Here is a 23,034-nt window from a genome sequence, read left to right on the forward strand (position 1 = left end):
CACTATGACGGGTAATCTAGGCATCTAGCATAAAGGGGCAACATGGGAAAGTTTACCTGGGGATGGAAGGGGCACCATGGTCACAGAGATCCTTAAACGGATGTAGAAAAGCGACCTTTGCATTGTGGATGATCATCAGATTAAAAAGAGGTAAATTAGTCTATGATGGGCACTGTTATGGACAAGGTACTCGGGCCATGATAAGTCACCTGGGAATAGAGGCCCTTGAAATACATACGAAAGAAGGAGAACACGCTTTGGAGGCAGTGATCCAGGAATGGAGGCTAGTGAACAGAATACACACAGAGAAATCTTAGCATAAACACCAGTGACTTGGGAATGGTGTGATTCCATGAGCACAGTGTGAGTACCCAGAATGTGAATACTAGTGCCTGGTGATGGAGCCAGTGAATGAGCAAAACACATGATTTGCGATAGAATCATTAAAGATGGTAGGGCGAGATGAGTTAGGGAGAATTCAGGGGAGGTAGACATCTTGGAGACTGTTTGAAGAGTGGGGTCCTGGAACATGACTACTGAGACATGCTATCCATAGACTGACAAACCGTCCCTTAGACGCACTGCACCACTGGCTAAATGCAGCTATTAATTCATAATGAAAATCACCAAATATGAATCATTATTTTATTAAAATCCATAGGGTTGTTTTTCATGATTCAATAAACTTATCATAGGTGAGTGATAATCCTCGGGGGGTGTTCAATGGATATAGTTATTGATCCTGCATGATAACTTTATTAAATCACGAAAATGCAAGGCATGAAATTCTGTGAAATCAACATTACAGATTAAAATAAGAGGATGATTCAAATATAAACATTTTTGGACTGCATTTGGTGATTTTCATTACGCTATTAATAGCTGAATTTAGCAAACAGTGCAGGCAGTGCGTCTAAAGAACTATTTGTCAGTTGATGGAGAGCTTGTCTCAAAGGTAATGTTTTGGGACGTAGGGTGCACCTTGACAACACACTAACATTTCCCAAAAATAGGTAAGAGTGAAGTAAAAATTCAGAGTGTAAGATAGGAACTATTTGTTTGTCTTTGCACATTCCACAAGATGTAGAAGAGATATCTAGAAATTGAGAAAGAAATGGGAAAGAGTGGGCAGGCACTGTAACCCAAATTGAATGGGGTTTTGGCACTTGAAGAATTAGTGTGGTGGGTGTTCTAGTGAAAATTACAGCCACAACTGAAGCAGGAGAGATCCTTCATTGTACACTTACTCTGATGGCTTCTCCTTGCTCTGCTTCAAGCTCTCTGACAATGATTCTTCAAAGACCTCCAAAGCATCCTCAGAAACACACAGCAGCCGTGTGATGTGAGTGATCAACACCCGGGCACGGGCATCATAGTATCCTGCAACAGGAAGGTGGAAAAGGTGCCACATGAGAAGAGCAAATATTATACTGCAAAGCAGAGTCAGCTTTAGGGCAGTGTGATGGGTGCAGCCACAACTGGCACTGAGCTCAGGGGCGGTGTGCCTAGCAATAAGTAAGGGTTTAAAACACCTTCTGCAGAGTTCCTTGTGTCCAGTAGTTTTCATGCAACAAAAAAGTCAAGATAAATTTGTGGATTAATGTTTTGGCTGGAAAGTGATCAAAGTTTTGTCGAGTGGCACTTATGACTCATCATATCAATCAAGCACTGAATTTATTGCACTGTTGACCCATTTATCAAGTATTCAAAGCAGAAAGGCATTGCTATCAATAACTTCTTCTAAAAGAATATAAAAAAATATTATTCAGCGCATTGACTGCTCAGATGTCCAAACCATCTGTTCAACAGTAGCCACCTCAGAAAAGACTGAGGGGGCTCACTTTGTTCTGCAATCCATAGAGGGCAGCTTAAGCCTTCTCAACTCATTAAAATCAGATGAAGGAAAAATCAACCCACCATTAATAGTGAAGGTCATCTCAGGCTGCACCTTTAAATCACTCCTTAACATCATCAACATGTCGTCAACCCAACAGCTTCTTACTTCACCAGGATCTTTCATGATCAGATAAAAACCCTCCTTTTCAATTAGCTTAATATGTACTCCAACAGCTAGCCAACTATCAACCAAAGACACATCTACTATTCATCGATAAGATTATCAAGAAAGCACTCATCACATTACTCAAAAAGAAACTAAAACACACTTTTCCAAGACTACTAGCCTGGAATCATACCCCCCAAAACAGCACTAGGCAACCCTAATCTAAGTGGTCTATGACAAACTCCAAATCACTGCACTCTTTGTCTCCTCATCCTGCTGGAACACTCTACAATCTAAGACGCTATTGACCACAGAATTCTACTCAACAGCTTTTCTTCAAGAATGGGCTGTAAAAATAGCCCACTGAGTACTGGCGGCCTCAATGAGACTGAGGTTGATACAGCTCATATATCTACACAGGGTATACTATAGCCCCACAAGAATAAGCAGAATGAAGCAAGGTTCGAACCCACAATGCTTGAGATGTAGGTTAGAACTGGGAACTTTTTTTCACATGATATGGGAATGCTTATTCCAACATCAAATGACCACTGTGCAGATATTTCGAACAAAATATGTGATATTTTATCCCTGGTCTTCAGTAAACAGATTGTGCCAGGGTCTAAACAGATATTACTGGCCTTGATGGATGAATGGGGAGCCAAAGACACCAGACTATTGGCAGCCATGGGCTTTATCATTGCCAAGAGAGATTTGCTTGACCCTGGAGATCAGTACTAGCCCCATCTGTGGCAGAGTGGTCTCGGGGGACAGATTACTCCTCCGAGGCAAAGCAGTTTGTGGACAAATCATAGGGAACTCCGGGGAAACAGTCTGGGGCAATTGAATTAGTTACTGTATAAATGCTACTGAACGACATATATGCAATTACTGTAAACCACATAGATATGCCAAATCTAATTTAGAGGCGTTGTTCATTGTTGTACATCTAAACTTCCTATTTTTGACACTGGTATTTGGGAGTAACACACTAAGAAAATCAATAGTGTTATAAAAAACGGGCATCAGCTGTCCTTTTTCTAAGTGGTACACAACCTACCAGAACAAGAGACCCTGCTCTTTCTGATGAGCACTTCGAGCTCAGTCTGGACCTATGTGGCCTACAGGGTCTAAAAGAATCCATCCAATCTTTACCCGTAACGTAAACCACTGAGAGTCGGTCCTAGCTGACAAAAATGTTAAGATCCCACAATATTTGGATACTTCTCGCATCTACTAAAAAAAAATCAAATGTGGAAGTGACATCAACTTGCTCAAGAACTGGAGGCCACCATCCAGGCTAAGATGTCTCATGTGCTTAAAGCTCAACCCCCTGTTAACAGAAGTTGTGCTAATCATCACGACCAGTACAAAGTGCAACTGGTCAACTGTGCCAGAATACAAAGAATTTACATCAACACCACGTCCATCTCACAAAAGGAAATATAATAAAATGACACAACCTGACAGGCACCAACAAACAATGCTCTGTAATCTGTAAAGCGAAAGCTTCTCTCCCTGAAGCAGACTTCAGAACTGCATTTGAACCTGTGACTGTCAACAGAGAGTTACCCATCTCACTAGCGTTGCAGAATTGTATCAGACCGCCTGAAGAATGTCCTTCATGCCACTGACAGGCTTATAAAGAATCTAAGGAAGTTTGTCAGAATTCCACCCACCTACGAAAAGTCTACTGGCACACTCCACAAATCGCCTTCCAAGTCTGTTGTATCACCTTCAAAGCAGTACACATGTACCCCCACCATAACTGGCCTGCAAGAATAAGATCTTCCGTGGACTATGTAACATTTGTAGAAGCAGTCATATCATACTTGACACAAAAAATGCAAGTAGGAGAGTATAAATATGTCTGTTTTTGTGCAGCAATCTGCGGATCTGTAACACCACCTACACTCAGATCAGTTAAGTTCCCTCACTCCTTCTCTTCAGGAAAGAAGTGAAGAGCCTCCATTTCAAGCAACAGCTCACTGACTTGTTACACTCAGATGCGGGATCTCAGGTGTTAATCTTCCTTGCCATTCTGCTTGAGTCTCCAACTGTTACCTCTTTCTTTTGTGTTCCTATCGTCTAGTCAATCATAATACAACAATCCATTACATTGTAGCGAGGTTGAGCTAAATACATCCTCCTCACATACATTTCACATGCACACTTGCCACCAACAAGAAGGGCTTGAATCTCAGCACCACGGCTGCTACTGTTGGTATCAGAAGAAGGTGCCTATGCATCGTCAGACCACGAGAAGGAACTGTTAGACTTATTGGTATGTAAAGGTACGTTAAGAGATTTGAACACTGTAGATTATGACAAATGTGCTATATGGTGATGTATAAAGCAAAAGAGATATAGCAAATTCTATTGACGAAATGAAAATCTGACTCACCATCTCGCAGCGAAAAGGTGACAAGATCCTGAAAGAGAAAAGAAAAAGCAATAAATGTGGGCAGAAGACAGATCCATGAATTACAGACTTAGAATGAAAAGACCCATAGATACAAGGGAGCCTGAAGTGTGTAATATGAGATTTTACTACTACAAAAGCGAGAGACCATCGAAATGGTGCAGCAGAGAAGCAGGAATGGAATAAGGAATGGTAAGGAAGCAGTATCCATTATGGTCAATGAAGGTCTAAGGGCCTGATTTAGACATTAGCAGAGGGGTTACTCTGTCACAACAGTGATGGATATCCCGTCCGCCAAAATCTAAATCCCATTTTATCCAATGGGATTTAGATTTCGGCGGACAGAGTATCCGTCAACATTGTAACGGAGTAACCCCTCCACCAATATCTAACATGTGACTCCTGGAGGGATTAAAACCAAGTGTCTCAGCTCTACTCTGCCACAGGCATGCAGGGCCTGGTACTATGAGAGATTTAGCCACAGGCTGGAGACTAAGAACCCAATGACGGGGCATGGTCCACATCTCACCTCTAATTAACCAAACACAAAAGACATGAACAGAGGGCTAGTTCATTCATGTTGATTAGCTTTGTGGTGCAAAAATAAGGAATCAAACTTAAGGAGAGGTTACCGTGTTGTCCTGTGCTTCAGTGACAGCCATATAGCCATTAAAACATAGTCAATCCATTGATCACTCAGCTAAGAACACGCTGCTTTTAAAATGCATCCAGCTTGTGCATACCTGCCTGACCACACTGCAGGGTGTAAAGAACAATCCAGCATTAGGATGAGAAACTGTTAGCCTGCAACTTCTGGCCACAATCACCCATCTAACATTAGCATCAGGCAATGCTGGGCAATCCCTTCTAGTCTGGTCAGCTGCATATATCACAACCAACATGAAACAGACAGGTCAGGCTTTATAAAGGCATAAACAATGGGTAGTGAGCTAACTTTGGGAGTCAGCACACCTGGACTAAACTTCTGATATAGCTCTTTTGCAGGTATATCTTCGTGATATTTGGAGTGGAATTCCTCTGTCTTGCTATGGCAGCAACAGTCTCTATCCTGCCTATGGTTTGGTGTTCCAGTCTGCCCAAACCATAGGTAGGATAGAGACACTACCTACACATTAACTAACGGCATTTGAGAACACTACTGTAGGAATACAGTTACTGACACCAGTCGTGTGCACTGGATTAAACAGTTTGGTATGTTGCTCCTTTTGCGTCAACTCACTGTCCAAAACATCAGAGTTGATCAATAAATGTCTTATATACATGAAATGAAGCAAGTTTTGTGCACCACAGCTGACATGGAATCATCTTTGATCGTAAGGAAGTGGTCATAGAAAGAAGTACCTGTGTGATGAGGGCTGGGTTCACTTTCATTGCTGACTCTTCAAGTAGCATCTTGGTGAAAGTGTCAGTGCCCTCTCCTCCCAATCCACTAGCAAATGCCTCCATGGCAGGAAGTACAGAATCCGATAACGCCAACCACATCACTAAGTCTTCAAGAAATTCAGTACAGAAGGACCTGAAATACAAACCAGAGTGGAACTGTTATGTTGCGTGAAGCCTTTGTAATCTGCCAAATTCAATTAACTACTGCATTGAAAAGGAATTAACAGTCCAGTATATAACTGCAGGTGTGGTATTAAACCTATTTCCCATCGGATTAAGCCCTGGTCCAACGTAGCTCTCAAGGTATTGTTGAAATGCAGGGGGCAATAAAGTCTTTTTGAAGATAATGTAGAATTTACTTGGGAAATTATCAGTCCTGGTGGCCTTGGCTAAGGGAGCATAGAGTATGACTTCTAAAACATAATCATGGCTGTTCATTTTTTGTTTTGCCCTGAAGATATTGAATGTAAGATAAGAGTCTAAAGCTTTTTATGTTTTGTTTTGCTCAGATGATATTGAAGGTAAGATAAGAGGCTAAATAATGTTCTATCAGACAAAAGTAATCCAGCTTTATCGCCTAAGGTGCATAGGTGCTGATAGCAGTGGTGGGGGGTAAGATGTGCATTTATTTCTGGATCTATCCAAGTGTCTAGAATGTGTTGGTGGGTGCTATTTTTAGGAGCCAGCTTTGCCAATGCTGAGCCAATATTATTGCTTTGTCCAAACTTTTGAAATGTAGATGATGGAAACTGTTGTAAAGTGCATTTTATTAGAATGATAGTGATCTGAGTTTATACAAAGTTTGCAAGTGGATCTAAAATGCCATGTCTCTGCTATGTTTCACTATGAAGTGTGCATAGTTCCTAGTCATCTTTCTTGTGCCACTTCAGATATTAGATGATAGACTTTAAAGTATGACTGAGGGCAAGTGCTCTTAGAATACCCCATATAATGATTCAAGAAGATGAGAGAAGATTATTTTCAAGAACTCTTTGAATTATATTCTCCATATTCTCCATGTACTCACTATGTTGAAGGATTTTATATAGTGATGGTTGAAAAGGTCCAGGAGCGGTATGTGTTCTGGGACCTGGGATGTTTTCAGTGTAGAGTAAGGGGAGTATGGCCTGAAATCAAATTAGGATTAAAACAGATGTGCCTCTGGCATCCTCACTAGTTGTTTTCTCACTAGAAATTAATCTATTCTGGAGAAGTGAAGACATACAGGGATAAATAGTTTAAGCTCTTTCATTTGGCTATCTGCATCTCTCTGGGTCAAAAAGACCCAGCCCCTCCGTCAGGGCAACAGTGGCTTGATGAACTTGGACCATATAACTATGCATCCTTTTCAGGGCAAAGAAAGCAACTGAAATTCCCAGATAGGATTCAATTAGTTTGTACAATAACTGTTGAAAGATATCTGTAGAACTGTGGACAGTGCAAGTAGATTGCAGTCTGCACATCAGATTCTAGTCTTTTGCATACATGTAAAGTTGCGCTTACGGTGCATTAACTCACACGGGATACATTTTTTCTCGAGGCAGGCATTAAGGGCTTTTACAGTGCTGAACGGAAAGCATGTGGCAAACTCCACGTTCTTTTGTCTGATAAAGCTAGCTTGTTATTCAAAACCATTGCCCCTATAGCCATAAACCCACTATTGATTATGGTTAAAGTTCCAATCATGTTAGAAAGCCAAACACTCTATCAAAGTAGACAGCTTTCTCATCTCCATATCATATAAAACTATACCTAAAGAGGGTATCATAGAGCCAAATACCGTAAAGAACTAAGCTTAGCCCTTTCATGAGTCATTATTCTCTTATTATCAATGCAATTGATATCATACACCTTCGGAAATACCAATGCTAAGTAGCAACTACCTACTCAGTTCATTGGAAGCTAAAGCAAGGCATTTTTCCTTTCCCACAAAAATAGGATCATCCATAACATTGAAACTTTGAACGCAATCATGTGACTTCACTATCTGTGGTCTGTGCACCTGCTATTTCTGTCTCACCACAATTTTCCCTTCTGCCATAAATCTAGACTATATTTTGGATGTATTCCTGACTCATTATTTTCTACTCCTTCTCCCAACCAACCATTTTCCTTTCTTTGCCCTCCTCTTCGTCTCTGTCTTTCTTTCATTAAATTTTCTAAAAAGTCCTTCTTGATCCAATTCAATTTACATTAGACAGTCAGTTAGTCAGTCAAAATTCTTTATTCGGCAAATTACCATAAAAGCACAAATTCATTATACATAAGAAACATTTTAAGACACAATACATAAAATGTAAAACAGCGGTAATAAAAGGCCTCACCTATGTAGGTTACAAACTAACTTCAAATTAGTAAATTCCGCATTCTCATAAAATGCCTAAAAGCAATGACAATGTCATGATCATATTCAAATATTATACACTTCCACCCTAGATTAGTATACAACTGCTTCAAGCAATGCGTATCGTTTTCTGATAGCAATAGCTACTCTTAAATTTTTTTAAATAGTATGACAAATTTCAGTAGGTTTCAGTTGTTGTACATACATCAAAGCATCCTCATAGGATGTAATTTGTAATTTCCGTAAAAATGGCAATAAAAATGTACGTCTGGGAGCAGAATAGAGTGGACAAAATAGAAAGAAGTGACGTGCACTGTTTGGAAAAGGTATCACAAGGACAATTCGGAAGCACTTTTTGCCAAGTACTTTGCTTTGGAAAACCCACTCTAAAATGTATCAAGTTTAGTCTGAATAAAACAAGAAGGGAATATTCTAAAAAACGTGTAAACCAAGTTAAGTAAGGTTCCATCCGGGTCGTAGTTGAGATCTGGACATAGGGATCAAACGTTTTCAGTTGCAAAGCCCCCTGTAATCTCTTGTTCAAAATATACTCAGAGTATTGAGTTTTAACCAGATCGTTCAGAGGCAGCGGCTCTGGGTGAGTGAACATATTCTCCAGGCCTAAATTCCGGAAAGAGGTTTGTAGGTATGAGAGCCACGGAATCCTGTTAAAATTGGCCAGTTGGTTACAGTCGGATAAACAATCCTGAACCAAACTAGCCGCAGGATTCAACCATGATTTCAACCATAATAGAAGTGGGGCAACACCAGTCAAATTCCCAATCTAACTTAGTCCCAATTCCTCATGGCAGATCAAATTTGCTACCTTCTTAGGCACCATCAATTATCTGTGCGCAAATTTATTCTCAACACGTTGGAGAGAATCAACTTTATTCAGGCCCCACAAACCTGCCCCGTAAATAGCTGCGGATTCACATTTTGATTTATAAAGCCCAATAATCTGATGAACTGATGAATTTACTGATGAATTTATCTGCCTAATTTACAAGCAAAACGAAAAATTACTTCCAGATTTCTCACCATTTGTTGAGTCTTAAAGGTAAGATGGGAATTGCAAAGAAGAATGTTTAGATCTTGTATTTCTAGGGCCACAAGTCATTGCATACGTCTTCGTGAAATTTACTTCCAAATCTAAATCTTACATGAAAATTAAGAAATAATCCATCAGGCTTTGAAGGGCGTTGGCTGTACGGGCGATTAAAACCGCATCATCTGCATACAATAAAACAGGGAGCTGTCTCACACCCATTCTGGGGAAACCATTTTTTATTAAAAAAACCATAAAGGCCATTAATATATAACAAAAATAAAAACGGTGCTAAAATACAGCCCTGTCTGACTCGTCTCAGGGAGGAGAAAGGGGAAGACCTCTCACCGTGCAAACCATACTGCACTGAAATTGCCAAATCAGTATATAAACGTTTGATTAGCTCCAAGAAGTTCCAATCAACCCCCATGAATTCCATGATTTGCCAGAGCTTCTCTCTATTCACTGGGTCGAAAGCACTAGATAAATCAATAAAAGCCAGGTGAATAGATTCCTTCCTAGTGGTCACATATTTACTCAGAATAAGGTGCAAATTTAGCGATTGTTCAATAGTGCCTAGACCAGGTCTAAAACCATATTGGATTGGAGAGAGAATCTTTGCCTCCGCTGCCCAGTCCTCCAGTCGGGTCAAGATCACATTCCCCAATATCTTAGCAGTAGAATCTATGAGGGAGATTGGCCTATTGCAAGTTGGGTCTTGCCTACTGCCCTTTTTAAAGATAGGGATGATGATGGCCAATTTCCATGAAGGGGGGATTTTACTCATTACTACACTTCTTAATACGTTAGTAACTAAAGGTCCCCAAAGTTCCAGCATAGACTTGAAAAGGTCAACAGGGACCCTATTTGGCCAAGCAGCTTTACCTGATCACGAGCGATTGAGTGCTATGATAACCTCATGTAACTCAAAAGACAAATCAATAGCAGTCGTATTGGAATCCACAGAGCTCTTATTATCTCTTTCATCCCCTTTAAGTAATAATCTGGATGAAAACCTCTAGTAAAATGGGTCACCCACACTGTTTCTGGTATCAAACAATCCTCCTCCTTATTATTCTGGTCCATAAAATAAGGGTGATTAACGACCCTCCAAAATTGTGTAGTGTCCTTCAATTCGGTAGCTGCCATAAACTCATCCCAGGCTCTAGTCCTAATTTTGTTTTTCCTCACTGCCAAAGCTGCCTTATATTGAACCCTGGTTGTTCGAACTAAGTCACGGGAAAATTGAGTCGATCTAAGAGCCCTTTTCAGATCTTTATGGGCCTTTGGACAAACAGAATTGAACCATTGACAAACCACTGGGCCTCGGGTGGGCCTGTCACTCACCAGGGCCTCTGAAATAGCATAACATAGTTGCGCATATTCTGATACTAAATTATCAGGGGTAATTTGTTGCGACAGGAATAAGTTAATGGAGTCCAATTTGTGTTCAATAATTTTCTGATTGAATGTTTTGGGGTCTACCCTTTCCCATTGCATACGTAAACCAACATTTTTATTAAAAACGGTTACCCTATTCAATTATCTATTAGTTATGGCTGTTTTACTATTACATACAATTTTAATGGATAATGGATTGTGATCACTAGCACAGTGCGTTATTATCTTGAAATCAAGGATTAAATGAAAATCAGGGGTGCTAATGAGGACAAAATTAATAATGCTCCCATTAAAATTCCCCGTAAAAGTTGGTATTTTATTAATGAATGCAATTGCCTTATCTCTAGCATAAACAAAATCGAGTTTGTAGATGAAAGTATTCAAAATTTCCCCTTGATTTGTATGAGTAAAATAAGTTGACGTCTCTCTATCCTCCATGGGGGTAAAACAGGCATATGGAGCTTCCAGGTTACATAGTGGCGTATTGAAATCCCCAGCCCATATAATAATAAACTTGTTATCCTGGAGCTTGTCAGAAGAATCCAGGAAGTCTGTGACCTCCTTGAAGCTTCCCTCCAAAAGGTCATTTGGAATATTATCATAAAAAAAGTATTATCAAAAAACCTTTACTCCTTCAAATCAGCAGTAGGACAACCATAAAGTAAGGTGAAGACCAAATTAAAGAAACCTCCGTTTTGGGGAGATGCAATGAAACAAGAACCATAAGTCCCCCACTTGCCCTTCCCGCTGAGGAGGGGGTTGCCGGTTGGTATACAGAATAGTAACCGTCCAAGAAAAAGGGATCCGTTGACCAGGTCTCCTGCAAGCAAATCACATCATAAGAGGATATAAATCCTAGCCACTCTGGGTTTTTTGCCTTTGACCGGAGCCCTGCAATATTCCAACAAAGTAGCGTTAATGACTTGGGCCCTGACCCTGCCACGGTATTCTCATCACTAACACCATCTGACAACACGCAGGGAGGGGTATCTATCTCATCAGGCCCATCCTGTAATAAACACATATCAGACCCAAGATCCTCTACAGAGCCCTCCCAAACACCTTTCAATGCCCTAGCCTTGGTTACATGTCAATCATTCTCGTCAAGGGGGGATAAGACTTGTAGATGGCCAGAAAAATTAAGTGGTCGTACTTGTGTTGTGAGCAGCCCTGTATTATAATCGCGTTGTGCTGCTTTCGGGGAAACATGTGCCGGGGGATCATAAAAATGGCTGAGTGGGAAGACTAAAATTCCCTCTTCCTTCCCAGCACAGTAAGACAAATCTGCCAGCAAGCATTTTACTAAGTGAGAATTATCAAAATTAATTACGACACAGCCACCCTCAAATACCTTTTTTGTTAGACCAACCCAATTTCCTCTGCATGCCATAAGGATCTTATCATTCAGGTCTCCCTTGTATCTAGATTTATATCTTAACCAATGGGCACATTTCCTCATTAATGCCTTAGTGTCTTCATTCTGACAAGGGTCTAAGGACAGTACCTTTGCAAGAACCAAGACATACAGCATGCATGCTGGTGAAAGTTGCAATGTCTGTTCACTGTTAGAAATAAAATTAACATGAGGAGTGGGTGGGTGGGCAGCCTGGATAGGTTCCATTTGTAGCCTCCTCAGAAGGGTTTAGCTTCATGGATGATGGTCCATGCCCATCTAATGGCGTGCCGATGATAAAACTTGAGTGGTCGGTGGTATATTGTACGATGCTTCTCCTTTTTCAGATCTGGCCTCCTCCATATAGAGATTGCCAGAGTTAGTAGAACCTGATGCTAATTGGGGGATTAATCTGGTCAAATTATTATAAAATTGGTCCAGTTTTTTATCTATCAAACTAAGTAGTTTCTCCTCCAAAACTGCACAAAATGATTTGAGTATAGAATCAACTGTATATATAAGTTTGTCCCAGGGAACTCCCTTCTCTCTATTATAAAATATAGAATTATCCATTTTCATGTCGGGGACTAAAAGATTTGGCAAGCAGAATGTTCCAAATGTAGGGAAGATTTTCTCTTAGCTCCTAGATCATGTTTAGTGGTTTTAGAGCGGCCTCCCGCTTTCCTCTTTTTCAGTGGTGGAGAGACCGCGGGGGAGAAATCAGTGACAGGCTCTTTAGGGATACTTGGGGCTTGCATATGAGGAACTTCTGTTCCAGACTGGGTAGATTGAGTAGACTTAATTGAGATAATAGGCTTGAGGGGTAAATTCTGAGTGGATTTTTGAACAGCCCCAATTTTCTCTTCAACCTGCATCAGTTCAGTTTCTATGACCCCAATAAAGGATGACAGGTAGCTAAAAATTGATGATTGGGATTTGTGTACGTATCTTCCTCTTGTCCATTGCAATCAATAATTTGCACGCCTAAAATATCCAATTTGAAACCACTGTAAACTGTACAATTTCTCCTATCCCTATGAAAGGGGGAATACAGGGCAAGTGGAAGTCACCCAGAGCCTGAACAAGATAAAAGACACCGTCGCAGCACAGTCTTGGGACAACTTATTTTACCTTAAGCAGTGGAGACTTTCTCCAATTGTGTTCCTTGTGGCTCACCTCCTCAAATAACACTTTTCAGGGGGGTGGCCCATCCTGGCCTCATCCGGTCATTGGCGGGGGAAGGACAGGCCTGCCTTTGGCCCGCGATGCAGGGTATCCAGTAGCGCTATAAGTGCTGGAAGATTCAGGCCCCGCCCCCTAGGCGTGTGGAGAGTTCTGGGACTCTGAGTCCCCTTCTGAGCAGCTGTGCGTCCAGCGACGTGGGGTATCCGGTAGCGCTATAAGCGCTCGAAGATTCAGGACCTGCCCCCTGGGCATGTGGAGAGTTGTGGGACTCCAAGTCCCCTTCTGAGCAGCTGTGCATCCCGCGACACAGGGTATCCGGTAGCGCTATAAGCGCTCGAAGATCCAGGCCATGCCCCTGGGTGTGTGGAGAGTTCTGGGACTCCGAGTCCTTTTCTGAGCAGCTGTACGTCCCGCGACGCGGGGTATCCGGTAGGGTTATAAGCGCTCGAAGATTCAGGCCCCACCCCCTGGGAGTGTGGAGAGTTCTGGGACTCCGAGTCCCCTTCTGAATAGCCATACGTCCCATGAGGCGGGGTATACGGTAGCGTTATAAGCGCTTGAAGATTCAGGCCCCGCCCCCTGGGCTTGTGGAGAGTTCTGGGACTCCGAGACCCCTTCTGAGCAGCTGTGCAACGTTAAGCTTTGAATTAAGTAAGTTAGTTACATTGATTGATATGACAAGCTATAAACAATGAGCCACTTTCTAATCGGACTTTGTTCCAGCAATCTGATTTAAAATTTTAAACATACGCACATCATGTAAAAGCGGGCCAAAATAAAAAAAATAAGATTCAGTGCGATCTTGACGATAGAACGGACTCATAATTAGACTACCAGTTAAAGAGCAGATAAGGGGTATTAGCGATTATGCCCTTATTTGGTTTCTTCTTATTGATTTATAAGGGGACGCATTAGAGGTTCGATGGACCTTTTGACTGCACTTAGACTTGTTCCCACCATAAGACTCAGTACCAGTAACAATCAATAATAATACCAATCAATAACATCAATAATCTTGGGAGTCTGTTACGACTCAGTCGTCCCATTTCCAGGGGGCGCTGTAAGGGGACTGTCAGAAGCCTGGGAATCACCTTGAACACCTATCTAGAGTCCCTTGCTGACTCCTGTTTGTTTCTCTTTTCTCCATGGTACACTTGTGTAGGACTACAATTGCTTCTTGGGACTGCAAATCCCATAATGCACAGCTTGGTAGTCAGGAAAACCCGGATTCTGTTTCCCATTGTTTTCAATGGGAGAAGTCCAGTTGCTCCTTTTCACTGGATCCTCTCCTCCAGGACTTGCAAGTGTCCGAAACCACACACACCTGAAACCTCTCCTGTGCAGCCCAGCTTGGAACTGCTTATAAGCAGCCATTTCCTCAAGCTCCCCGTCGTGCATTGGACTTCAATTCCTTTGTGTTACAGACCCTTTGTCGGATGGTGTTCCAGTTTTGTTCCTGTTCTGTTCCAGCTTGATCCTGTTTCCCGTTTCTCTGCCCTGCTCCTGATTGTTCCTGCCAGAGTCTGCTCTCTATCTCTTAGCCTTGTATCTGTTTGTTTCTTCCAAAGCCTGCTCCCTGTTTCTCTGCCCTGCTCCTGCCTTGTTTCAGCCTGAACCTTCTCTCTGTTTCCCAGTCCTGTTTACTGCTCATTTCCTACTCCCTGTATTCCAGTCCTGTCCTTGCCTGTTCCAGCCAGAGCCTGTTCTCAGTTTCCCAGTCCTGTCTCTGTTTGTCCCAGCCAGAAGTTTGCGCCCTGTTTTCAAGTCCTAGTCCCGCCTTTGCTTCAGCCTGAGCCTGTTCCTAGTTCTTGTCTCTGCCTCTTTGGTTGTTCCCTTCTGTTTCTGTTTCTTCTTGGTTCTTTGTGTCTGGTAAGTGTTCTATCAGTCTTCACCAGTGTATACGTGTCCTCTTGTGTACTGGGGTTGGCTCCTGGTTTCCAGGAGGCAATTCCAGCCTCCATCCTTGTCCAGTGTTATACGTTGTATTTCGTGCCTAACAGTGACAGTGTGTTATTGCTGTTTTCTCAGGAATCGCCACTGTTTTTCCAGCTGGACCCACAAGAGCGTGTCCTGTGTATGTAAGTACTATCCTTGTTTGTGCTCTATGGTCCAGAGACAGAATCACTTCTGCTGCCTCCTTTCTATGGGGCTGGCAGGGTGACTATCTGTAAGAGCAAACTGCACAGAGGCATTGAGATTCCCTGTCACTGTGGGAGGTTCTGCGCCTTACTCTGTGTACAACCCCAGCGTGTTTGTCCACTAGTAATCCGTTTCCTATTTGTTCACACAAGGGTTGCTCTGCTTTTACTTTCCTGTTTCCTGTGTCTGTCCATAGCCGTCCTTTCCGTGTATGCCTTTAGCTGCTCTTCTGCCCCAGTACACTACCTCTTTAGGATATTCGGTGACCTCAAGGGGTGTCCCAACCAGAGTCCTGATCAGACCCGCCCAAAACCGTGACAGAATGCACGAACCAAACATTTCAAGCTCCCCTGGCAGTAAAGGCACAAACAAACCTAAAGGCTTTCCTATCATGTTAATACACCCCTTTCTAAGCCTATACATTCTCTGAAATCCTCTAAAAAAGACCTTAGTTTAAAGGATAGACTTGTTAAAGAAAACCATAACTTGCAAGTTCAGTACTATACTGAGTGGCTTGCTAATCTTTCAATGATAGACTATTATGTTATTTGTGGCTATGACCCCCAGTCCCTGTCTGTAGAAGAATTACAAGGACGTAATGAGTTTTTGCAATATCTATTAGCTGAAGCCAGTAAGAATGTTTGTAACCGTGGAAGTGCTTTTGCTACCTCTGCACAAGACACACACACTCAAGAAAAACTGGTTAATTCCTTGCCTCATGCTAGCGCATCCCAAGTTCACTTCCAGCACTCTGCCAAAACAAAGAACCCTGACACTGTTCAAGAAGCCACACTAGGGATTCCCTTGTTTTCTGTTGAGTACTTCAGCCCATCTAGGCCAGTTTCTCAGAATTCAAAGTGCAGTGCTAACTCTTATAAAGACCTATCAGTCCCTCAGAGCTTTCAACTCAGCAGGCTAGACCCTGTATCTAAGGGATCAGTAAAGACTGTGGGATTCCCTAGTTCAACTCAAATGGCTTGTGCTCCTCCCAAATTGGATGACAGTACATCAGTCTCAATTCCCAAGTGTTGTGCTGACTCGTGTAAGGATCTACCAGTCCCTCAGTGCTTTCAAGTCAGCAGGATAGAACCTGTATCAAATGGATCAGTAAAGACTGTGGGATTCCTTAGTTCCACTCATAAGGCTTGTGCTCTTCCCAAACTAGATGATAATACACCAGTCTCAATCCCTAAAAGCTCTGCTAAACCCTTTTCTATTCTGAGTGGGTTTGAAAACAATATGGACCTACACACACTAAAAGAGCAGTTTTGGCAGATTAAAAGGCAGATATTGGACTTCAATGATGAATATGTTATAACATACACTAGAAATCTTGCCCGTGGGCTCTTTTCATCAATGCATATTTCACTGTTGGCAGAACCAGACATTCTGTTTATCTGTAAGGTAGAAGAAGTAACAGAGCAGCTTATGGAAACTACTGCAAGGCAATTTGAAAACCTGAAAAAAGAAAATGATCACCAGCTTTGGCTTAAAGAACAGTATGCTACTTTGTGTGCCTCTCCAAAGACTTCTATAGAGCAGATTGTCCCTTCTATTAATAACGGTCAAAAGACAGCTCCAGTTATAAATATATCAGCCTCTTCTTCAGACTCTCTCTCTCAGCCTGTAGTTCTCCAGTGAAAATTCCTGTACAGTTGACTGAATCTCTGACATCTCTGAGAGATTTGACACCTTTTGATTCAGAGGATGGATCAGAGTCTTCAGAAGGAAGTGTCTCAGCCCCTCTGTCAGAACAAATAAAGCCAAAGGAAGAAGAGAGTTCTGATGCAGACTCCAATAGCTGCACCTTAAGAAACCAAGATATGATTTTTCTGGAGATTAATGGCAAGTTGTGCAACAGTGTTGAAAATCTTAATCTAGTGATGACAGTGGTTCCTGCCTTGCCGTGAACAAACCTGCAGATAGTGCTGTTCAAATGGCGCACACACCAGAATTTTCAGATTGTGGGGATACTCTTGCCCTTTCAAACAATATCATAGAATTTTCAGATAATGAAGAGACAGTTCCTGTTTCAAGTGAACTAATGGAATTTTCTGACCGTGAAGAAATACCCGCAATTACTAAGAATGTAATGGACTTCTCAGAAAGTTTAAGAATCTCTTCTGTGTCAAAGCAAACCGTGGAGATTTCAGACAAGGAAGAAAGCCAGCAATCTGAAATTAAACAGCCTGTCATAAGAAATGAGATTCTTCACCTAAAACTGGACACAGATGCAGCCTCAACCACTGACCCTGACCTGCTGATCCCTTCCAATGTGTATCCTGTTTCCAGCTCCACGATTAGTGAAGAACAGATCTCTGAGCTACCGGTATCTGATTTTGATGTAAAATCAGCCACACCAATGCCACCTGCTGTGCCTCTGAAATTAAAGACTCCTGAAAACCAGCAATCTGAAACCGAAGCTCAAGTACTGAAAGATATAATATGTCCCACTAAAACTAAAGACTTGAATTTGAATCTTGTATTCGAAGATCTGATGATAAGTACTGTTCTTAGTGTTTTATTGCAAGAAACCATCATCAATTCAAAGGCTAGAGCTGAAAACTTAGGTAACAGTGTAAAGGTGATTTCTGAAGAGACTCCAGTTCTATTTCTTTCCAAAGAACAACCTTTCAGTGTTAACAGAGTTGAAGATCAACTACCTGTAGTAAAAACACTTTGCAAAGAAACCATTTCTGATACTATGAATACACCACAGAGCACTTGCAATGATGAAATCTCAGTCTTGTCTGAAGATCACCCTAAAGAATTAGCTTGTGGAACTTCTACATTTTCAGATGTTAATCCAGTTTCTAAAGACTTGAAAACTCTTGTTGCTCCTGAATTTGATACTCCGAAGTCATCCAAGACGAAAGAAAATTCTGACTTGTTCATGTTTACTTTGAGAACACCAGTTACACATGTTTCCCAAGTCTCTATGCTTTGCAAGCCTCAGACCACAATCAATGTAAATACTGCTGCAGAAACAGACAAATCCTGCTTGTCAGAAGATGTTACAGACCTTACAGTTACTAATACGCCAGTTATCTCCTCCAAAGACGGCAGTACTGAACAGGAAACTAATGTCCTAAAGAATACCGTCCATAATGCCATTCCAGATCTCCTTGCTCCTGAATCCACTTCACCAGAAACCAACTCCATGCACTCCTCCCGTATCACTCGAACAATAAAGAGGAAAGACATCGGAGCCCATATGGGTATTAATACATGCTTTGCTCATTGGAAGTTTCACCTATGGCAGGACTGTAAACTTATCAACCAAGGTTGGTGTTGGATTTTCTTGCTTTGGCTTTTCCTCTTCAACTTTTTTCAGCCAAAGGATCGCCTTCTCTTCTTGAGCGGACTGGTGGGAGGGGGTATACTGTTACGACTCAGTCGTCCCATTTCCATGGGGCGCTGTAAGGGGACTGTCAGAAGCCTGGGAATCACCTTGAACGCCTATCTAGAGTCCCTTGCTGACTCCTGTTTGTTTCTCTTTTCTCCATGGTACACTTGTGTAGGACTACAATTGCTTCTTGGGACTGCAAATCCCATAATGCACAGCTTGGTAGTCAGGAAAACCCGGATTCTGTTTCCCATTGTTTTCAATGGGAGAAGTCCAGTTGCTCCTTTTCACTGGATTCTCTCCTCCAGGACTTGCAAGTGTCCGAAACCACACACACCTCAAACCTCTCCTGTGCAGCCCAGCTTGGAACTGCTTATAAGCAGCCATTTCCTCAAGCTCCCCGTCGTGCATTGGACTTCAATTCCTTTGTGTTACAGGCCCTTTGTCGGATGGTGTTCCAGTTTTGTTCCTGTTCTGTTCCAGCTTGATCCTGTTTCCTGTTTCTCTGCCCTGCTCCTGATTGTTCCTGCCAGAGTCTGCTCTCTATCTCTTAGCCTTGTATCTGTTTGTTTCTTCCAAAGCCTGCTCCCTGTTTCTCTGCCCTGCTCCTGCCTTGTTTCAGCCTGAACCTTCTCTCTGTTTCCCAGTCCTGTTTACTGCTCATTTCCTGCTCCCTGTATTCCAGTCCTATCCTTGCCTGTTCCAGCCAGCGCCTGTTCTCAGTTTCCCAGTCCTGTCTCTGTTAGTCCCAGCCAGAAGTTTGAGCCCTGTTTTCAAGTCCTAGTCCCGCCTTTGCTTCAGCCTGAGCCTGTTCCTAGTTCTTGCCTCTGCCTCTTTGTTTGTTCCCTTCTGTTTCTGTTTCTTTTTGGTTCTTTGTGTCTGGTAAGTGTTCTATCAGTCTTCACCAGTGTATACGTGTCCTCCTGTGTACTGGGGTTGGCTCCTGGTTTCCAGGAGGCAATTCCAGCCCCCATCCTTGTCCAGTGTTATACGTTGTATTTCGTGCCTAACAGTGACAGTGTGCTATTGCTGTTTTCTCAGGAATCGCCACTGTGTTTCCAGCTGGACCCACAAGAGCGTGTCCTGTGTATGTAAGTACTATCCTTGTTTGTGCTCTATGGTCCAGAGACAGAATCACTTCTGCTGCCTCCTTTCTATGGGGCTGGCAGGGTGACTATCTGTAAGAGCAAACTGCACAGAGGCATTGAGATTCCCTGTCACTGTGGGAGGTTCTGCGCCTTACTCTGTGTACAACCCCAGCGTGTTTGTCCACTAGTAAACCGTTTCCTATTTGTTCACACAAGGGTTGCTCTGCTTTTACTTTCCTGTTTCCTGTGTCTGTCCATAGCCGTCCTTTCCGTGTATGCCTTTAGCTGCTCTTCTGCCCCAGTACACTACCTCTTTAGGATATTCGGTGACCTCAAGGGGTGTCCCAACCAGAGTCCTGATCAGACCCGCCCAAAACCGTGACAGAGTCAGTAATTTCCACGCACCTTGACCCCTTCGGCCAAGAATAACCACACCTTTATGTAAAATTTGAATATTTATTTTATATAGTCTCAAAATCAAATGATAAACATACAAAAACAATACTGGTTGACCGACTTGTCTAAAGAATCTCAATTTAATCAAAGTGTGGCTCACTACACATTCCAGGATTACAGTGCAAATCAATAGCAAGAGAAATAGCATACATTTGGATTCAGCAAAGAAAAGACATCAACTGTTTTTAATAATTAGCAAGCTTCATCAGTGAGTCTCCTAACTAACCTTCCGATTAGAATAGCATGTTTGGGCTTCAAGCAAAACAATTTAGTCAACACAAATTTGGAAAAACATCTAACTATGGCTCTATCAAAATTAGCGGTTGGTACCTAAAGACAAAAGCAAACAGACATGGCAATCAGTAACAACGTCTTATACCTTGCCTCAGTATGGTTCAGCAAGCTGCGGCAGTCTTCATCAATTAGACATCTGTTTGTTCAGCAAGACATCAGGACTCAGCAATAAAGCTCAAGATAGAACTGTCTCAGGAATGGACAATAGAAAAGGTACTTCTTGCATAAGATTAAGAAAAGTGAGCTCTCTTTCTCTGCAGTTTGGAAAGAATACAGCTGTACCCTCTTGGTGCAGTCTGGCTAAGTTAGATTCCCTAAAACTTCTTCCCATGTTGCCATTGATCCAAGTATCATATGTTTACATTTAGTCCAATGAAAGTAGAACCAAACATCTAAGATATAACTAAACTGTCTTTCACATGTCGATGACTGGCTCCTCTTCTCCTGTTCCCGTTGTTGAGCTTGTCGGGTAACAAATTTGTATCGGCTTGTACTCCAGTCAGTGCATCCATTATTAGTTCCTGGGAACATCGCCTTTACACACACTAAATTCTACAAAGTATCAATATATAGTACAACATATTCTAGCAAGCAGTTCTCATGGGAATTTTTTTTAGTTACTGGCATTCGGTCAATGCAATGTAAAATTACAAATCTAATTCTCTAAGCAGCCATTTTATGATACACATAGGCAATGCAACTTGACATGATGCCGTGCAATTCATTCCCAAGACCTCGCTAATTTAAGGCCTATGATTAATAACGCAAATACATAATAATACATGATCATTAATATGACATACTACTACATTAATACAAACATGAGCTCGACATTTTACATTAATAAGCAGTTAATAAAGACACTTTGTGACTGGTGGTCACTCAAGTAGGCACATGTTCAGAGTTGTGTATTATTTCTCTATATTAATTTATTTTCAATGCAGATTTAAGATTCAGAATACATGAATATTCATTAGTAAACTTTCAGCATTAACAAGGGCAAGTGGAGGTAAGATACACAAGCGGCAGTAGAAATAGGTAAGATATAGCAGTTCTTTGTATTCATAAGTTTAGAATACTCATGCAACAATCGAAAATAAACATTGGCCGAAAAAGTATCTTCAGGGCCATCATTATGTATTATTTTCATGTTAAACTTATGTTGTTCATCTACACAAGTTTGAGCAATTTTAGTTTCAGTTGCAGTATCTTGACAGAAGAGTTAAGACTCACTAGTAAGCCATTCATTAATATGACTATGGCAAATACAACAACTACTATTACAATTCTACAACGTTTGGCTGTGCTTCACCTCATGGTTTCTCTCAAGCCAGATGAGAATAAAAAATAAAATCAGAAATCTTCCTGTTGACTCTGCAAAACATTCAGTTCATTTCACTGTAATCTTCTAGTGTGGTTAACTTTTAGGATTAGGAACCTGCTATCTTCAAAGGATATCTAAAGCGAAAATTCTACCCTTCTACTTGAACTTATGGACACCTTATATCTTCAACCGCATCCCTAGGTAAAAACAGGAAATTTCAACATGTGTCTTCGTCAAGTAAAAGTGTCTTTCAATCTTTCATTGTGGTAGAACTGTTCATGGGGGTTTTCCAAAAACATTTTGATGATTCTAAGTCTCATGAGTTCTCAGATCAGGCTCAGTTTCAGAAAAGTAGATTCACTCAAGAGCCAAATACCCTCAATTTCTCACTCTTTGTCTTTTTTCTTCTGATGTCTGGTTGTTCACTGTTTCTAGCACTTTGTTCAATTTGGTCTATTTTGTCAGCAATCGTTTCTGGAGTGCATTATTCTGACACAACTGCTCTGAGTCTCTTCCCCTTTACAGCCAGCATTCTTTCTTCAGCACTCTACCAGCTGAAATGCATGCACTTGCTTCCAGCTCATGGGTATTTTTCAACCTAATGACAGAATAAACAGACTTCCACCAGCATACTGCAGATTTTTATTGTCAATGGTCATCTCTACGAAGTACAGATGCAAGCAGCTAAAGGGACCATCGTACATCCCAAGATGTCACAACTGTCCTCCTGCCAGCATTTAACTACTGGCAAGTAACACACGTGTGACACTAACTCTCAGCAACGACACTGAAATGAGGACTATACCAGTGATGCTTGAAGGTGTGAATTGTGGCATCTCTTCCTTTAAGATTATAAGCATGGAAATTCCTGGCAATAGACAAATGCAAAAAGCACAGATGATGGACGGAATGCTGAACAATGTGAAACATTCACCCCCAGTCACAGTTCTGGGCCTAACTCCATTGTGTTTTTTTGGTCACCATGCCATTCCAGTTTGGTCCCAGACATATGCAAATCAGTCTTGACCCTGCTCCCCCTAGGAACAGTCCCACCCAAGCTGTCAATATACTTGTATAACACCCCTGCATAACAATTCATGCATCTGAGCTGAAGATAAACTGGGGGAAATCCACAATAGCACTGATAAAAGGAGACCTGCAGATGAGATCTGTTAGAAATAGATTTCG

General features: G+C 41.7%; 1 protein-coding gene across 4 annotated transcripts in view; it reads right to left on the reverse strand.

Moving 5' to 3' along the window:
• TMCO4 (transmembrane and coiled-coil domains 4) overlaps positions 1-23,034 on the reverse strand; it is a 488,865-nt gene that overhangs the window by 389,043 nt on the left and 76,788 nt on the right. For all 4 annotated transcript variants that reach the window (XM_069240165.1, XM_069240164.1, XM_069240166.1 and 1 more), the window contains 3 exons: positions 5,787-5,961; positions 4,407-4,434; positions 1,248-1,380 (listed from right to left, as the gene is read on the reverse strand). In XM_069240165.1, coding sequence (XP_069096266.1) covers positions 1,248-1,380; positions 4,407-4,434; positions 5,787-5,961 — 336 coding nt within the window. The remainder of the gene's footprint in view (positions 1-1,247; positions 1,381-4,406; positions 4,435-5,786; positions 5,962-23,034) is intronic.

The sequence above is a fragment of the Pleurodeles waltl genome, chromosome 6 (genome assembly GCF_031143425.1).
Source record: "Pleurodeles waltl isolate 20211129_DDA chromosome 6, aPleWal1.hap1.20221129, whole genome shotgun sequence".
Classification (NCBI taxonomy): domain Eukaryota; kingdom Metazoa; phylum Chordata; class Amphibia; order Caudata; family Salamandridae; genus Pleurodeles; species Pleurodeles waltl.